The following is an 18,801-nucleotide window of genomic DNA, read 5'->3' on the forward strand; positions in this document are numbered from 1 at the left end:
CACCTAACACGTCTAAAGACCAGACTGAAATAGGTGCAGATGATATCTCTTTCTCTCCAATAACAAATGAGGAAACATTAGCGGAACAAGGACAGTGTCTTACAGTCCCATAAGTACAATTTAGATGTGAAAATATACTGTGTTAGCCTATTCCCATTTAGCCATAATCTGTATGCTTCGTTCCTGCTCTCAGAGTGTAGTTTCATTGTTGGTTGTCCCCTAAGACCTGCCTGAATTATTTAAAAAAAAATATGAGTTTGTTCATTTATAGCACAATCAGGCACATGCATCAAAGCTATTTGCGATCGCAAACGGCGCGAATCGCAAAAATCGGCCGTTTGCGATCGCAAAAATAGCTTTTGCGATGCATGAAACAACTTGCCACTCGCAATTTAAGAAATCGCAAATTATTGTGATTTCTTAAATAGCGATTGCATTTAAGGAATCCCTAATTGAGATTCCTTAAATGCAATGCATTACAGTTTCCAAAATAGCGATTTCGCTATTAGCGTGAGCAAATTACCATGAGGCTGGACCTCATGGTAATTTGCGAAAACTTAGAAAAATGCACTTATTTGCATTTTAATAAGTTTCATGTTGCCCACACACATGCCCTTAGAGCATGTGTGTATGCAACATTTGTGCAGAGTGAACATACATGGGTGCAATAGGGTGTCATTTTGACACCCTTGCACCATGGAAATTGCGGGAGCAATTTGCGAGTACCTACTGGTACTCGCAAATTGCTCCCGCAATCTCTAATTCATTCCTATGGGCCTGGAGGCCCATAGGAATGAATGGGAAGACATTCCTTAATTGCGACTCGCAATTTGCTAGTCGCAATTAAGGAATTTGTGGGAATCGCTATTTCTTTAGCGATTCCTACATGCATAGGGTTTTGCTATTCCTTAATTGTGATTCCTTAATAATCGCTATTAAGGAATCGCAAAACCCTATGATGATGCATGTGCCTGAATGTGTTGTTAATGATCTGCAAGGCTTTGAGTATGGTTAAAATGTAAAAATACATTGGTGCTTTAAATACAGTTGACCACTCATTACTAGTCAACAATCTAGACTTAAGAAAGGGAACAAAACATAATTTCTGCAAGCCATGAAAACTGATATGAAAATATGGGCTGAGCAATCAAACTACAATTCTGCACAGTGTGTAAACGAACAAGGGCCTTCTCTATGATAGTGACAAGATAGAAGATTGTGTGAGTTGGCATCCAGCCATTACTGGCCGTGGAGTACGTCTGCCCACCATCAACAAGTTTCAGTTAGAAAGCTTGAATGATACTAGTGTTAGCCACCTTTTATTGGAATTAGTTTCCTCCCATCAGAAGCCAGTATTCACTCATGTTCTGAACTTCTCGATGGTGCGCAATGTTTAAAATGGGACAATAACAAACTTTCTCAATAGCAAACAGGTATTCTGGGATAGTGACTACCTGCACTTTATAGTTGTGTTTCAGGTAATAAGAGAGCATATCTTCCCAACACATGCACTCGTGTCTGCATTAGTCACACAAGCCTGTCCCCCACCTAAGCCAGTAAATAGAGGAGTTACTGTTTGGTTTCTGTGAATCACATACACTGTATAATTAAAGAGCATAAGATGATTTTCAAATCCTACAAATGCAGAGGCAAAAAATGTGAGTTCTGCAAACCATTTAAATACTGCACTCAAAACAGTCAATCTTCAAAAGTGAAGTTATTCAAAATTCATAAAGATTCCATTGGACAATTATGTCTGCCATCAGGTGTTAGGGGTTGCATTGCAGAAGTTAAAGCAGGGGCTGGATTTCTACTATGTTTGTCACATTGAAGTCTCAGTTGTATGTTCGATGAGCAATACACCTGCCACCTCTATTATTTTGTTGAGAGACAAAAGAGGAATTTGATTGTTCAGCCACAAAAATGTTTAGCACACCTAACACGTCTAAAGACCAGACTGAAATAAGTGCAGACGATATCTCTTTCTCTCCAATAAAAAATGAGGAAACATTAGGGGAACAAAGACAATGTCTTACATTCCCTTAAGTACAATTTAGATGCGAAAATATACTGTGTTAGCCTATTCTCATTTAGCCATAATCTCTTGTACAGAAAATTGTAACATCAAAACCATAAGACCGGTTGCTATTACCTAACGTTGGGATCTAGCATAGTATCTTTTCACTTGTAATTTTACAAAAAAATCTTGATGAAAAATGACCCATTTTTAACCGTCCAATCAAACTCACATAACTGCATTAGAGTACAATGCTATTTGTTAGTTTTATCCTGTATGTAATACCATGCAAGCGTACCACTCTTGATCTCTGTACTCGGTGTTTGCCACCCATTAAGCAAAACTATTTAAGAATAGCGTGTTTGGTTGCCTCTGTGATAACCATACAAACTCAATTCTGATTGATGTCTGTATGGGGATACCTGCGGATCACACTTGACTTCTTTTTGCATAACCCTTAGAGATGTACATTCTATTGGTTTGCAGAGAAGAAAGAGAACTCTACAATAACAAATAGAGAGCATTATTAGTTGTGGCCCTTCACTGTGATCACCCACCAAGGACCCAGTGTTTTGGCCAGAGTTCCTGAAGCATTCCTTTTTAAATGAGCACATGTCACCATGTCACAAGCTTGCCAATGACAACCAATATCCACTTAATACTTCCATTACTACAGATTTGACCTAACATACTTATTCATTCCTGTACTGCTAGATTCTCTATTTGAGCAGTGGGTTTATGTACTTGAGGGTAATGATCAGTCGGACTATGAATACTCAGATTAGTCAGACTACGGAGTATGAATATATGCTACGCAGGGTCTTCAAGTGACTCCCCCAAAGTACCAGACAGCCGACTGGACTACGGAAATGAACCCTACTAAGGAATCAATGCACACCTCAGCAAAAGACTCCAGACCATCAATGAGCGTCTCAGCATGACGTCCTCCGAGACCTCCTGTGTTGCACCCACATTACCCCCCCACCTCGTAGAACTCCACTGGCTCCCAGTACAGAAGAGATTCCTCTTCAGACTCCTCACACACACACATTCAAGGCCCTACACAACCTCAGACTTGGCTACATTAACCGCCGCCTTAAATTCCACATTCCCACTAGAGAATTCTGCTCCTCCACACTTGCTTTGGCTCATAGCCCCTGCATCCGCCACAGCAGCACATGGGAGGACACACCTTCTCTTCCCTGACCACCAGGAAATGGAGCGAACTCCACCTGCACCCAAGGACCTCCCTGACCCTGGCTGTAGATACACCCTAACAGCCAGTACCAGCAGGTAATTGAACAGTACTCCTCTGAGCCTAGCTAAGATCTGATTTCAAATAGCTGAAAGAGGCTTGTCAGGAAAAGTCAGTGCTTGAAGGCAGTGGACCTAAAGCTAAATCCAAATATATTGTACTCAAAAGGTCTGCTTGACAACTATGTTGGGAACCCCAACCTAAAATGAGCTCCATCACAAAACAGTAAGAGGACACGTACTTTGCAAATTGACGTAGAGTGACTAGAGTGTCGACCTACTGCTGATATGTGTAACTAAAAAGCATGAAGCTATATTCATGCCTTTTACTTAAGACCTGATATGTGCTAATGGCAATATGAGAGAACATGTAAAGATGGTTTGTATACCTCCATTTTTGTTTTGGCGATTTCCACAATGTTTCTATTTTTGGAATTCTAATGCGTTTGCAGTAATCACAGTGAAAACCAAGCAATGATGGTTCGTTTTTATCTGTTCTAGAAATATTTTCACTGTTTAAAAGGTCCATCCAGTGAACAGTGTCACAATACGTCAGCTAACATCAACAAGGCAACATTCTACAATGGTTGCTTTTGGTTTTTGGTAGAGATACAGCACTGGATAAACAGAACTGTCTTTAGCTTTAAATTCTGCCTGCTACAAGGAAGTGATCTCCAGATTCACTTATCTGTTCCGTTATCAGTTTCCCTAGTGTGAGTGACACAGACCACATAATTAGGACTAGGCACCACTCGTGCAAGCTAAATCTGAGGTGTGTTTAAAAAGAAAAGGTGACGCTAGATACACGAGACGTAACATTGAGAAGCTTATGCTCTTTTACACAGTCCCTTTTTTTGTCTGGCTTGACAGCATAGCTGTAGTATTGACCTATTGTTACAGTGTGAGATACACAGAGTGGGCTTTGGCTTCAATTAGAGGCGTATTTCCCTCTCACTTCATGCTATTGACTGTTCATCATACATTAAATACCCTATGGCATAGACACATTCTCCTCTACAGAAAACAATCATTGTTTGCTTCATTTCTGCAGGATTTTTCAATTTACTATACAGAATTCAATTTGGAAGCCAGACCTATTGTCTTTGACAATGCATGTTTGTTTTATAGGAACTTTGTTGTGTTTTAGTACGAATTGTGTTTTCCACCTAAGTATATTTAGCTTAGACTTTTTTGACACTCCATTCACTTTTTTGTGAGTACTAAATTTAGCCTTATGTTTTCTATTTTTAAGCGGCTCGCACATTGAAAACTGGCACTCTATTCTGAGGAATGGATTAGTAGTTGCTTCCAATACGAGATTACAGGTAACCCACTTCCTTTCTAAAGGCTAACAGTGTAACAACTTAATATGTATTCATTAGAGCTCTATTGTACATTTTAAACTCATATTGTTGACATTTGTATCGCACTTAAATGGTCTGTAATGCATTGTAACAAACAGCAGGGTCTAGAATCCTTTATTTACATGATTTGCTAATATTTTGTGGTCTGTAAATATTTTTTTAATTGTTATATAACACATAAATCACTTCCACTACCTTATTGCCTATTGTTAGTTTCATAGCACTACGACTAATATGTATTACTTTTCATCATAATGTTATTCAATTTAGCAAACTGAAGGCTGAAATGCTGAGTCTACCTGTGCCATACATTAACACCAGATGAATGCTTGCTTTCTCACCCCTATTACTTGTTTTTTATGTCTGAACTTGTCCTTTGAAAGTAATGTAAATAATGCCTTTGTGTCAACATCTTCTCTTTAGAGGCTGTTCTGTGCTTTATTAAAGATTCTAGTATAAGGAAGTTTTTAGCATGACTTAGTCTTTCTATATGGACATTTATTTGGAAAGGAACTCTTCCAGTGAATATCTTGCATTTCGCATTCGGAAATATGTCTGTCCTGTCTCACTATACTGCATATTATTAGAGCCCTATATTTCTGAGCCTTTCCACCTAGGTCATGTCTGTAAGACCATGCCCCAATTTTGTGATCCTGTCAGTGTACTACTTCCAATTTGTAACTTTCCTTTTGTAAAGATGGCCTTTACAGCTTGGCACACAACATATATGACCTCAGTAATGTTTTGTGGAGTGTGTCCTCTTCCTTGCTTCCCCAAAACCTGCTCTTGTAGCTTTGTCAATCAATGTGTCACACATCTCTAATATGAAAGAGATGTCTGAAATGAATGCCCATTCTGTTCCGATATAGGTAAAGTCAATGGATAGAGACCTAGTTTAGAAGATCCGGAATCTCCTCCCTTTTGGTTCTAACACATTTGGATCACATTTCCGATATTTTTAATAATGTAATCATGATCTCTGTATCTGTCCGCTGTGACGTTTTTTGGGAGACAACTGTCCAGTAATGACTTCTAAAGTTTTAATTGTATACTGATGACTAATCTCTGTATGTTGTATGTATATATTTAGGTGCTTTTATGGTAATTAATTTGACTGAATAAACAATTTTGATTGATTATTGCTAGTATGTACCTATAAATATGCTGATCAGGCTGATCTTTTTCAGCTTCACGGTGCAATGTACGGAAATGGGATCTACCTTAGCCCTTTGTCAAGCATTTCATTTGGATACTCAGGTGATTATGTAGCAAATATTGTTAATATTTTTGTTAAGTTTTCCATTGATTTACCTTTTTTGAAATTTGAAAAACTAGAACATTGAATATTTTTGTGGTGGTGGCCATATAGTACTGACATAATGTAGTTGATTTGGCATTCTTATACTTTTTCATTCAAAGTTGTGTTTCTGTCTTTGTGGGTGGATACATATCTCGTACAAAGCATTTGAAACAAAAAATGCATTTGTCTACTTGCTTGCCTAATTATATCCTGCAATTAATATCACAATTGTTCTGTTTCTTACTAAAATTTGAATTTCTTGTGTATTTTAGGGTTCTTGTACTAATCTTTCCTTGACTGCAAATTGCTACTGTGCTAACCCACTATTATCACTCATGAGCTTGTTAAACACTTACCTGGTGTCAGATCACTTGAATATTTTTGTTGATGGTATTTAAACATTAAAAAGCAAATGTTGCAGGGGTCGATGTTAGCAGTCATGTATTTTTCATTGTTGCTCATGGTATTTCATTAAATAATGTATGTGCAAGTGTGAATTGCACAGCTTGTCATATTGAAATATTTGTTCCCGGTTAACAAACATTACAAAAGGAAAAAAAAGATACATATATCAATATTATACTTTCTCATAATTCTGACACAACAAAATAGATTCCACTTTCCATTTCAGTAATAACTAATGTGCATCTGGCATGCCTCATAACAAATATCAGATCTGAAAGAAACACGTTAGTTAGATTCCTCACCTTAGAATATCCCCAGGCGTCAGGCTGGATCCGGAAAGATTTTTCGTCAGCAATACCCCTTGCGCGTCGCTAGGCATCGTCTGCGGCTCCGCGTCCGTCGTCGGCGTCGTGCGCCGGAATGACGTCGTCGGAGTACTAAGACGCCGCCCTCAGTTCTTTTTTCCGCGCCAGGCAGCGCCGATCCGGGAAGAGCTTACCCCTTAGTCACTTTTTGACTAAACTTTTTGACTCTTTTTGGTCTTCTGTCGACTCGACTCTGGTGCCGGTAGGATGCCTGGTTTTAAGGCCTGTGACTCCTGTCATCGACTGATGTCGGTGACGGACCACCATCGCCGGTGCCTTTACTGCCTGGGGGCCGACCACGATGCGGAGTCGTGCCTCGACTGTCAGGCCTTGACCTCGAAGGCTAGGCGGGAGCGGTCCCGTAAGCTTCTCAAGCTTCGGCACACGGCTCTGCACCGTTCACGGTCCCGGTCCAGGAGGAGGTCCAAGGACCAGTCGCGGAGCCGCAGGCACCATCATCGCTCGTCGGGCTTGAAGTCTTCGGGTAAGTCGAAGCGCTCGAAGAAGTCCAAGAGGCGGAGCCGCAGGAGCCGCGTCCGTCTCCATACCCGCCGGTCCCTGGGACAGACGCGACTCCGGCAGAGATCAGTGCCTTCCTCTCGGCAAAAAGGGGCCAGGTACCGCCGTCGACGCCTGCCGGCGCGCCTTCGGGCGCCGGCGGCTCTGGCCCCGGCGCCGTCGATGACTTCGGTCCAGACGCCGCAGGTCCCCGTAGGATCCAGTGCTGGATCTCTGCCGGCGCCGGTCGACCTCACGACGCCTCCTCCGCCGGCGCCGACACCGGTTCCAGCCCCGGCGCCGTCCCCGGACGACGCCGTTCCCCGGTTTAGCCCCGGTCTGGGCCCGGCGCCGCTCGACGCCGCATCCGACGCCGACGGTTGAGCATTTCATCTACCGCCCGGCTCCGGTTATTCCTCCTGTTTATCAGGAATCGGATGACGGGGGCGACTGGGAGGGGTCTGAGGACCCTATGGCCAGACAGGCCGAACTTTAACAGGACTGGGCAGACGAACTGGGGAATGCCAGTGGTCTGGACACCTCCCCGGACGCTGGATTCATCTCTCCTCCGACTGTGGCCTCGGAGGAAGGTGCAGCTTTTTCAGTGGTGCTGCGCAAGGCGGCCGACGCCCTTGGGCTGGAGTTGCCTGCTGTGGCCGTGAGGACCAACGTCCTCACAGAAGTGCTTCAACCGTCAGCAAGCTCCACAGAGCCTCTGCTGCAGTTCAATAAGGCACTAATAGACGTTCTGCAGGGCACCTGCTCCAAGCCCTCCACAGTACCTCCTGTGGATCGGAACGTGGCCCGGCACCACCGCCCTGCTCCGGGCGACCCCAGTTTTCTGTCCCAACACCCCACCCCCGAGAGTCTGGTTATCCAGGCCTCGACTTCCCAATCCTCCTTCCCGTCCGCTCCTCCGGATCGGCAATCCAAGAGGCTGGAACAGTTAGGAAAGAAGCTGTTCTCTTGGACCGTTATTCCCACTCTCTGTGGGATACGGTGAAGGACGTGCTGCCCAGGCGCTTGCTGACGGGCGAGATGCAACACGGCATGCCATACGGTGTGGACTAGACACCACGGACTCGCTGGGTTGGGCAATTTCGACCACGGTGGCGCTTCGTCGCCATGCCTGGCTACAGTCCACGTCTTTCTCGGGGGATGTCCAGAGTACCCTCATGGATATGCCCTTTGATGGCACTCGCCTTTTTGGCGAAAAGGCGGATAGTGCGCTGGCTCGTTTCAAGGACTCCCGGGCTACGGCCAAGTCCTTGGGTCTCTCGGCCCCGCGGCTGCAAACTTCCGCCTTTCGTCCCTTTCGTGGCCAAGGAAGGGGCACCTCCTCACGTCCGCCTAGCCACCGGCCGCAGAACCAACCTGCACGCAGACGTGGATTCCGCCGAGGCGGTACTGGAGGACAACGTGCCGGTCAGTCCACATCCACCCCGGCAGCATCCGCCTCAAAGCCCTCCTAGTCTGAGCTTTCAGGCCCATTCCACGCCAGTGGGAGGCAGAGGTCGCCATCACCTGCTCCACTGGCGTTCCATCACGTCGGACAGGTGGGTGCTGCAAATCGTCCGAAGAGGCTACTCCCTCCCCTTTGAGACGACCCCTCCAGCCATGCCACCGCAGAACCACCGTATGTCGGCAGATCACTTGAATCTTCTATGGGAGGAAGTTACGGCCCTCTTGGCCAAAGAGGCCGTTGAGCGTATTCCTGGTCCAGAAGTAGGTCGTGGTTGCTATCCCCACTACTTTCTGGTTCCCAAGAAGGGCAAAGGGGGCCTACGCCCTATCTTGGACCTCAGGAGCGTCAACGCCTTCCTCCGGAAGGAGAGGTTCAAGATGCTCACCTTAGCTCAGGTTCTGGCTGCCCTAGACCCTGGAGACTGGATGGGAGCGTTGGATTTGCAGGACGCTTATTTTCACATCCCCGTCCTGCCGTCCCACTGGCGTTACCTGCGGTTCACGGTGGGTCAGGAGCACTTTCAGTACACCGTGCTCCCCTTCGGCCTCACCAGTGCCCCTCGGGTGTTTACAAAAGTGATGGCGGTGGTCGCAGCTCATCTGCGCAGATCGGGGGTTCCAGTCTTCCCCTATCTCGACGACTGGCTGTTGAAGGCGGGCTCGCCCCAGGCAGTCGTCTCCCACCTCCAGACTACGGCCGACCTCCTGCATTTGCTGGGGTTCTCCATCAATGTGACGAAGTCACACCTGAGACCCTCCCAGAAGCTCCTCTTCATCGGAGCGGTTCTAGATTCGGCGCAGTTCCGGGCCTATCCTCCGGAGCAGCGGGTCCGGGATATTCAGGCTCTGATTCCCATCTTTCGGCCTCTATCCTGGGTTTCGGTCAGGTTGGTGCTGCGGCTTCTGGGGCTGATGGCCTCCTGCATCCTGTTAGTGCGTTATGCCAGATGGCGAATGCGGGCTCTGCAGTGGGACCTGAAGTTTCAGTGGGCCCAGCATCCTGGCAACCTGTCCGACCATGTCTTGATCTCGGAGGGCACTGCGAAGCAGTTGCAGTGGTGGCTCAAGAACAGCGATTGGGTCAGCGGCAGATCCCTCTCCCTACCCCAGCCGGAGCACGTAGTAGTGACGGATGCGTCCCTCCTGGGAAGGGGGGGCCACATGGGGGAGGCGGAGATCAGAGGACTCTGGTCTCCGGCGGAGACTCGGCTCCATATCAACCTTTTGGAGCTGAGAGCGATCCGGCTTGCACTGAAGGCATTCCTTCCCTCTGTCCCGGGAAGTGTGGTGCAGGTGTTCACGGACAACACCACCGCCATGTGGTATTGCAACAAACAGGGCGGGGTCGTGGACCCTTTGTCAGGAGGCTCTGCGCCTCTGGACATGGCTGGAACACCAGAGCATCACCCTGGTGGTTCAACATCTGGCGGGCTCTCTGAACGGCAGAGCAGACGAACTTAGCCGCCGGTGGATGATGGATCACGAATGGCGTCTAAACTCGGACGTGGCGCAAGGCCTCTTTCGGCAGTGGGGAGAGCCTTGGCTAGATCTATTCGCCACCGAAGAGAACGCGCAATATCCGCAGTTCTGCGCGTTGGAGTTTCCAAGGCGGCACTCGCTCGGGGACGCCTTACGTCACGAGTGGAGTTGTGGTTTGTTGTACGCCTTTCCGCCTATACCACTTCTGCCCAGAGTGCTGAAGTAGATCAGGCGCGACCGGGCCCAAGTCATCTTGGTGGCTCTGGATTGGGCACGAAGGTACTGGTATCACGAGCTACTCAGTATGTGAATCGATCCTCCGACACGACTGCCTCTTCGGGAGGACCTTCTGTCACAGCAGCAGGGGACGGTCCTCCACCCGAACCTGTCTAGTCTCCACCTCCATGCGTGGAGATTGAGCGGCAACAGTTGATGCCATTTGACTTGCCTCATGAAGTCTGTGACGTTATTCTGGCAGCCAGGCGTCCTCCACTAAAACGGTATACGCCTGCAGGTGGAACAAATTTGTGGCATGGTGCACAGCGAAGGCTGTGGATCCCCTTTCCGCCCCTCTTTCTGAGGTTCTCCTCTTTCTTCTCTCTCTGGCCCAGCAGGGCTCTGCTCTGGGCACCTTGAGAGGTTATCGCTCAGCTATCTCTGCTTTCTTACGGCTTCCTGATCAGCCTTCTCTTTTCAAATCCCCTGTTGTTTCTCGTTTCCTTAAGGGCATTACTCACATCTTTCCTCCTGTCCCCTTCGTAATGCCTCAGTGGGATTTGAATCTAGTCTTGACTTTTCTGATGTGCGCTCCCTTTGAGCACCTTCACAATTGTCCCATTCGTCTTCTGACTCTTAAGACTGCTTTCCTGGTGGCTATCACCTCGGCTAGACGGGTGAGTGAGCTCCAGGCGTTATCGTCTAAGCCTCCTTTTTTTTCTGTTCATCCGGACAAGTTTGTCCTCCGGACTCGTCCTTCCTTTCTTCCAAAAGTGGTAACTCCCTTTCACATCGGGCAATCTGTCACCTTGCCCACCTTCTTTCCGCCTCCTTCGAAAGAGGAAGAGAGGCTCCACCGTCTGGACCCAAAACGGGCGCTGTCCTTTTATTTGGACCGCACCAAACAGTTCCGGGTGGACGACCAGCTTTTTGATGGATACGTGGGTGCTAAGAAGGGAAGGGCAGTACACAAGCGGACCATCTCACGGTGGGTCGTCTTGTGTATAAAGGCTTGTTACTCCTTCGCTAAAAAGGACCCTCCTGTAGGGCTGAGAGCCCATTCCACCCGGGCCACAGTGGCGACTACTGCCCTGGGACGGGGGGTCCCTTTGCAGGACATCTGTCAGGCAGCAACGTGGGCCTCGCTGCACACGTTTGCCAAGCATTATTGCCTGGACAGCCAAGTCAGGAGAGATGGCTTCTTTGGCCGTTCTGTTCTCCAGGACTTTCTGGTGTGATCTTGGTTCGCAGACCCACCACCGGGGTTGGTATTGCTGGGGTATCTATTCTAAGGTGAGGAATCTAACTAACGTGTTTCTTTCAGATGAACAAGTTACTTACCTTCGGTAACGATGTATCTGTAAGAAACAATTGTTAGTTAGATTCCTCACCGACCCACCCATCCTCTCCGTTCTGCGAACCGACATCTAGGGTTAAGGCTATCCTTTCTAAGGCCCTAGATTTTATGGCACCAGTGTCGGTCTCTTGCATGGCTCTGCATTCCTGGCGTGGAAAGCTATGTACAAGAACTGACGTCAGCGCACAAGGGCGGCGTCTAAGTACTCCGACGACATCATTCCGGCGCACGACGCCGACGACGGATGCGGAGCCGCAGACGACGCCTAGCGACGTGCAAGGGGGTTTGCTGACGTAAAATCTTTCCGGATCCAGCCTGACACCTGGGGATATTCTAAGGTGAGGAATCTAACTAACTAATGTTTTTTACAGATACATCGTTACCGAAGGTAAGTAACTTGTTCTTCAAGAGCGGTAGACATTTGGGAGCCTTGCTGGTCCTTCAGAGCATGGCCAGCACTTTGCTTGGTCCCCCACCACAGAAGCCCCACTTTGCCAGTGCTTCCAGAACCCATCAATGGGTGACACCGCAACCTTCTCCCGTACCCTGTTGACACACAAGGCAGGCAAGCTCTTTGCTCCCATACATTTATTCTTTTGGGCAGTGAGGGAGCTCATCAGTATCTCCGTCAAGACCGTGCACTGTCCTTCCCATAGCAGGCAGTATTTTTCCTTCAGGGTACATTTAATCTTCTCACATCTGCTTAGGAAGCATTAAATCATGTGCCTTTAGTTAGCTGCTGCATTTTTGCTCTTTAAAAATGGTACTCATAGGCAATACATTCATAGAAATAACATAATAAACCACCAGGTGTATATCCTTAGGTGATGCTGTCTATTTTAAACAATACTGTAAATGTATCTATAGTAAAGCATGCTTTCCTGCGTATCTGCATACGTTTATGAAATGCTCATCTTACTGTGGAGTGCTGTTCCCAATATCCACCTTGTTCATTGTGTTTATGTCATGTAACCCTCAGGGATGAACAAGAAGCACCAGAAGGTGTCACCTAAGGATGACCCACCTTCAAATAGTAAGGGCGGTAATACAGTACAGGTAATACAGCACTGCAAACTTGTTTATTATTTCAAATATTTTAGTCACCTGAAATATTAACCCTTTGATATATTATGAGTTACTGATTTACAAAATACTGCTTGATGGAATATATAGTGTAATTTCGAAAGTTGTCCACACAATAAGAGACACTCTAAAGGCTCAAAGCAAAGTTCAATCCTTATTGTCTGCATGCTGATGATGGTTACTTGATGATTGTTGGTAGGTTATACTCACTGGTGCCTGTGCAGTCCCTTGCAACCCATTGAATATACCATACATGAGGGGACCAAATATCGCTGTTGAGATAGAGGTATGCAAGTATCATAGCTGAGCAATGGAAGAATGCCTTTCTCACCTGCTACTAAAGTTTTGTCCGATTTCATTAGTGGCCCATGAATGTTGGAAGAAACACAGTTAAAAATATGCTTCCATCATGCATGTACCAGCAGTTCTGACCTGTGTTGTACTGACTCTATGATGAATGTGGTTTATACATGTATTGTATGATTTTATTCTTTGTGTTTTTGATCTCCACTTGTAATGTATTCATTTAAAATATATTTAATGCAGTAACCTAACCCCTATATTTATGTGGTCACACCTGCTCATGTGAGGAACCAAAAGAGGTTTAAAGATGTTGTGGACATCTTGCTTTTATTTCTATATACTGAAAAAGAGATGTGTTTGCTATAAACATTTGCTAAATTTTTGGGTGTTTGTCAGCTGGATAGATGTTAAGTTTAAACGAGGTAATTTACTAACTACTTTAACTCCTACAATGTATGCATCTGGGGATGTCACTATCCTGATATTTGAGAATTGTATCTTATTGTCAGGACACTAGAGTGTTCAGTTTAGTAGGGCGCCTGTATGTATTAGTCAATGAATCTGTATTTTTAGCTGGCCTCTTAAAATGAATTTTACTCTCAGTTTTTTTATAGAGCGAACCCTTTTCAGTTAATACAGCATTTGGCGTACTCAGTTTATTCCGATGGGTACTTCCAACCAATTGTCCCTCATTTAAAATATCCAGAGGTGCCAGTCTGGATCCGGAGGATTTGAAAGCAATGGTCCCACACACAGATAGATGGCACACTTTACAGAGACTCCGTACCTCCCCAGAAGTGACAGCTGAGCCACGTACAAGCACCACCCCTTACACTGACATCAGTTCCTTTTTTTCTGCGCTCATCTTTGTCGGTCTTTACCAACTCCAAAACTGATGCAATCTGCTAGGAAATAATTTGTACAGTATTCAAATGTGCCACGTCTGCAGTACCAGATGTCAGCCACACACCATCATGTGGTGTGTATGTGTTGCTTGGTCCCCAGACATGAGTCTAACATATGAGTGTGCACTCATGCATCATGGGATGAGTCAGCAAAGGAAGGAGAAGCTCTAAGTCGCTGAACACAAGAAAATGTTATACTCAAAGCACAGCTGTCGCTCTAAGATGGAGGCCTGGATGAGGTCCCAGTCTTGAGGCCGCTTCCACTCAAAAATATTTCCTAGGACAAAGTCTTCTGGTAAGTCTATCTCTGACCTGCTGACCCACCACTTACTGATAGACGCTTGGCGCTGGATACACCCGGCTGCGCGGGAGGGCACGCACTGGTCGGCGCCACACTCCACATGGGCTCGGTTGGACTACATACTGCTTTCTAGGGGCTTGGGGTCCTCACTGCTTACAGCGCGACACTTGCCTCGTACTTTTTCAGATCACGCACCGGTACTGATCACTCTAGCCAGGACGGGGCTGGTAGGCTCACCACTCCCGTGGCGCATGCAGCCTAACATCCTCCGGGATGAACTTTTCCAGCATGAAATGTCCCAGGAGATCATGGACTTCATAGACGCAACAAAGGGTCGGTGGATAGCGTTGCGACGGTTTGGGAGGCCATTAAGGTCACTATGCGAGGGGTGTGCATCTCGAAGGGATCAGGGGTACTGCGCTATCTTCGCGCTACTCTGACTTCTCTGGAGCGGGATCTGAGGGCGCTGGAGACTGCCACAGATTTCCTGGAGGACCCCGGAGCGCAGCTAGAATATCGCACGAAGCTCTTGGAGTACAAGCGCACTGCGGAGAGAGAAGTTCACTTTAGGGGGAAGCACTTCATGGCGCGGGCATATGGGGAAGGGGAGCGACCCGGCAGGTTCCTTGCGGGGGTAATTCGCCCCCCGCAGGGCTCTAATCACATACTAGACGTCAGGGCACCGGATGGTTCCATATGCCGAGATACGCCCTCTATACTCTCTTCCTTTGTCTCACACTATTCGGGCCTGTACACCTCCAGACGGGAGTCGCCGTTGGAGATGTCCGACTATCTCTCGGAGCTCACTCTCGGGTGGTTATCCAATGCCCAGCGGGAACTCTTAGCGGCCCCTATCGGCCTGGCTGAAATCAAGGAAGCCATAATGCAGACGTCATCGGGGAAGGCGCCGGGCCTGGACGGCTTCCCTATCGACTACTACAAAACCTTTATTGACCCGCTGGCGGCGGTTCTGCGCGAGGTGTTCGAAGAGGCGAATGAGACTGGCTCGTTGCCACCCAGTATGTCAGAGACCCTTATAGTCTTGCTCCTTAAACCGGGGAAACCTCCGGATTCCTGCGACTCCTACCGGCCCCTTTCTCTCCTCAACAGCGACGTGAAGATTCTGGCCAAGGTTCTAGCGAACCGGGTTAACCTCCTGATTGGAGACTTAATTCTGCCGGATCAGTCGGGGTTCGTCCCCGGCAGGTCTACCTCTCACAATCTTCGGACCCTGTTCTCGATCCTAAATAATGCTGATCCCTCTCTCGCGTTGGTGGCGGTGTTCTTGGACGCCACCAAAGCGTTCGACTCGGTCGAGTGGGACTATCTCCATTTGATTCTGCGTAACATGGGTATGCCCATAGCTTTCTCCAGATGGATCCAAATCCTGTATCACCGCCCCATGGCGAGGGTTCTTATTAACGGGCGTGTCTCTGAGCCGTTCCTGGTCACTAGGGGCACTCGGCAGGGATGCCCGCTATCACCGCTCCTCTTCGCCTTGGCAATAGAACCCCTGGCGTCCCGGCTTCGGCAAAACTACCTGGCGGCTTCCTTGCGCTGTCAACAGAGGCAAATCTTGGTGTCGCTTTACGCGGATGACCTCACGTTGTACATCAAACACCCCCGGGAACACTTGAACCCCATACTCAGAGAGCTTGTCCGGTTCTCGTTGTACTCGGGAATACACATCAATTGGGGCAAATCTGCGGTCTTTCCCCTAACGGAGGGTGTCGACAGATTCCCACTCGACTTCCCGTTGGAGTGGGGCGACACTGATGTGAAGTATCTGGGGGTGTGGATCTCCAGGGATCGACAGGAGGTGATGCGTATGAACTATGGCAAGACTCTGGAGTATATACGCACAAGTATAGTTAGATGGCTGACCTTGCCGCTGACCATGGCTGGCCGTGTCTCACTTATCAAAATGGTTATACTCCCCAAACTACTCTATTTATTCCTCAATATACCGTTTCATCCGGGGGGCTATTTCTTCAGGGCTCTGAGGACTGAACTCATCCGGCTGGTGTGGGGGGGAAGGAGACCGCGGCTCAAATGGTCTGTGCTTACGCGCCCGTACGTACAGGGGGGCCTCGATATCCCGGATTTTGAACTCTACTACAACTGCGCCCAAGCACACTACGCGTATTATTGGTATCGCCCCACCCCTTACATGCCACAGATAGCTGTGGAGCACTGGTTGGCGGATCCGATCCCACTGGAAGGCATGGCCCTCGCGGAGGTCCCCTCGTCTCGGGCCGATCGCAATCCTGTTCAGGCTACGGCGCATGCTTGGAGTGTTTTTGCGAGACTCATGGGCGCGCCGCTCCTTTATTCCCCGCTGATGCCCTTGGTCTACCACCCGGCTCTTCCCCTTCTAGAGGAAGGTCTGTTCCAGCGAATCAAACTTAAAACGGGGGTAACGCGCTGGGGGGACTTGTTCCACGAGGGTAGGTTTTGTGACCTCCCGCTCCTATTTGGAGAGGCGGTCCCAACCCCCCTGGAGGTTTTTGCGTTTATTCGTCTTCGCAGTGGCCTGCAAAAAATACTGCCGGCATATCCTGCAGAGCCTGCAGTTTTGGAACCGTTCCATTACCTCCTCGACTCCACCTCCCCGTCGCACATGGTCTCCTCGCTTTATCGGCGCCTTTATACCTACGGACGGGGGGATACTCTGAGGTCTCGGGCCGGCTGGGAGACTGAGATCGGCACAGTGCTCACGGATGAACAGTGGGAGTACTGCTGTCTGCAAACCAAAATGATCTCTTCGAGCAGTAGGTTCCGCATCATTCACTACAAATTCCTACACCGCCTCTATTGTACCCCAGTCCAGATGCATAGGTTTCAGCTTCGTGACAACGATCGATGCGATCGGTGTCACTCCCCGGGGTCTGACTTCTTACACCTGGCCTGGACCTGCCCGAGTATAGACGACTATTGGAACCGAGTCTACGCTGCCATAGGTGAGATGCTCGGGGGCCCGCTGCATCCCTCCCCACTTCAGGCCCTGCTGGGATACACCCGGGATATACCCAAGGTAGATCATCGCTTTGTTACCTGTGCGCTGTTGCTAGCCAAGAGGCGTGTGGCATGTCGGTGGGGGCGGGGGAGAAGCCCTAAGTTTAAGGAGTGGCTGCGGGATATGCTTACCTGTCAGGAGAATGTTCTGCTGTATGCTGATTTGCTGCCGCCTGCGTCACGGCCCCCCGACATTTGGGCCCCTCTGACGAGATACCTCTCCGCCCATGAGGACCAGGGGACACATCCTAGTGTAGCTGAGGGATAGTGTCGGATGTTGGTTTGAGGCGTGGAGGGTGGGTGGATGTCCTCCTCGTGTGGGATTCCGGCCTGTGGGGTCTTCAGGGTTCTTGTATATCTCTTTGGAGGAAGATACTGCCACTATCCAATGACTGTCTCCAATGTAATGTAATCTGTGAAAATGTGATATTGATGTATCTCCTACTGCGAATAAGTGTAATGCTTGTTGGATCTTTTCTTGCTGTATAAAAAATCTTAAAATAAAGAGTTAAAAAAAAAAAAAGTCTTCTGGTAAGTCTAAATCAAAGTATAGACATAAGCACAAAAAGGTTAAGCAAGTCTTGACTCCCATTCCATCATTTGGTCACTTGATATCTAGAAAGAAGGTGTGAGGGCCTCATGATAAAGTGTGTACCCTTCCAATGTCTCCTGAGTCCACACCAATGCCGCAGTTGTGACCTAAAATCTCTGGCCATCGTTGACCCCACAGCAAATAGGAGCCATCAAAGAAGTCATGCTGAAGATCTTTGTTCTGTTACCAGCTGCCTCTGGTGCACCTTCGCTTCCCACCGAGCGGCAAGAGTCTCTAGTTAGACTTCTGTCTGTGAATCTTCCCCTAATGCAGCCTGCCCCTGCCGGCCCACTACTGAGCTCATGCTTACTCTGGCACAGATTTCTAATCCAGCGCCAAGGTCCACACCAGTTCATCCTTTACTGGCAATGGGCCCGATTCACAGAACTAACTTAAGACAAAATCCTAAACTTACTACCATTTTGGTATTCACAGAAGGCACGTATTCATTTTGGTATTCACAGAAGGCACTTACTCATTTCGGTATTCACAGAAGTTAGGAGTCCTATCTTTAGGACTCCTAAATGCCTTCTGTCAATACCGAAAGTCTTATAGTTAGGATTTTTCTCAGTTTAGGAGTAGTAAAGTTAGGGCTTCTAACTTTACTACTCCTAAACTGAGAAAAATCCTAACTTTAAGACTTTCTGTATTCACAGGAGGCATTTAGGAGTCCTAAAGTTAGGACTCCCTACTTTACTACTCCTAAACTGAGAAAAATCCTAATTTTAAGACTTTCGGTATTCACAGAAGGCATTTAGGAGTCCTAACTTTACTACTTCTAAACTGAGAAAAATCCTAACTTTAAGACTTTCGGTATTCACAGAAGGCATTTAGGAGTCCTAAAGTTAAGAGTCCTAACTTTACTACTCCTAAACTGAGAAAA

The 18,801-nt window shown here is 47.6% G+C and overlaps 1 protein-coding gene across 1 annotated transcript in view; it reads left to right on the forward strand.

The window, feature by feature from the left end:
- Positions 1-18,801, forward strand: part of PARP8 (poly(ADP-ribose) polymerase family member 8) — a 788,553-nt gene that overhangs the window by 693,642 nt on the left and 76,110 nt on the right. The window contains exons 21-23 of the mRNA XM_085631232.1: positions 4,524-4,596; positions 5,823-5,892; positions 12,699-12,775. Of these exons, the coding sequence (XP_085487358.1) occupies positions 4,524-4,596; positions 5,823-5,892; positions 12,699-12,775 (220 nt within the window). The remainder of the gene's footprint in view (positions 1-4,523; positions 4,597-5,822; positions 5,893-12,698; positions 12,776-18,801) is intronic.

Source organism: Triturus cristatus, chromosome 2_1, assembly GCF_964204655.1.
Source record: "Triturus cristatus chromosome 2_1, aTriCri1.1, whole genome shotgun sequence".
NCBI lineage: Eukaryota > Metazoa > Chordata > Amphibia > Caudata > Salamandridae > Triturus > Triturus cristatus.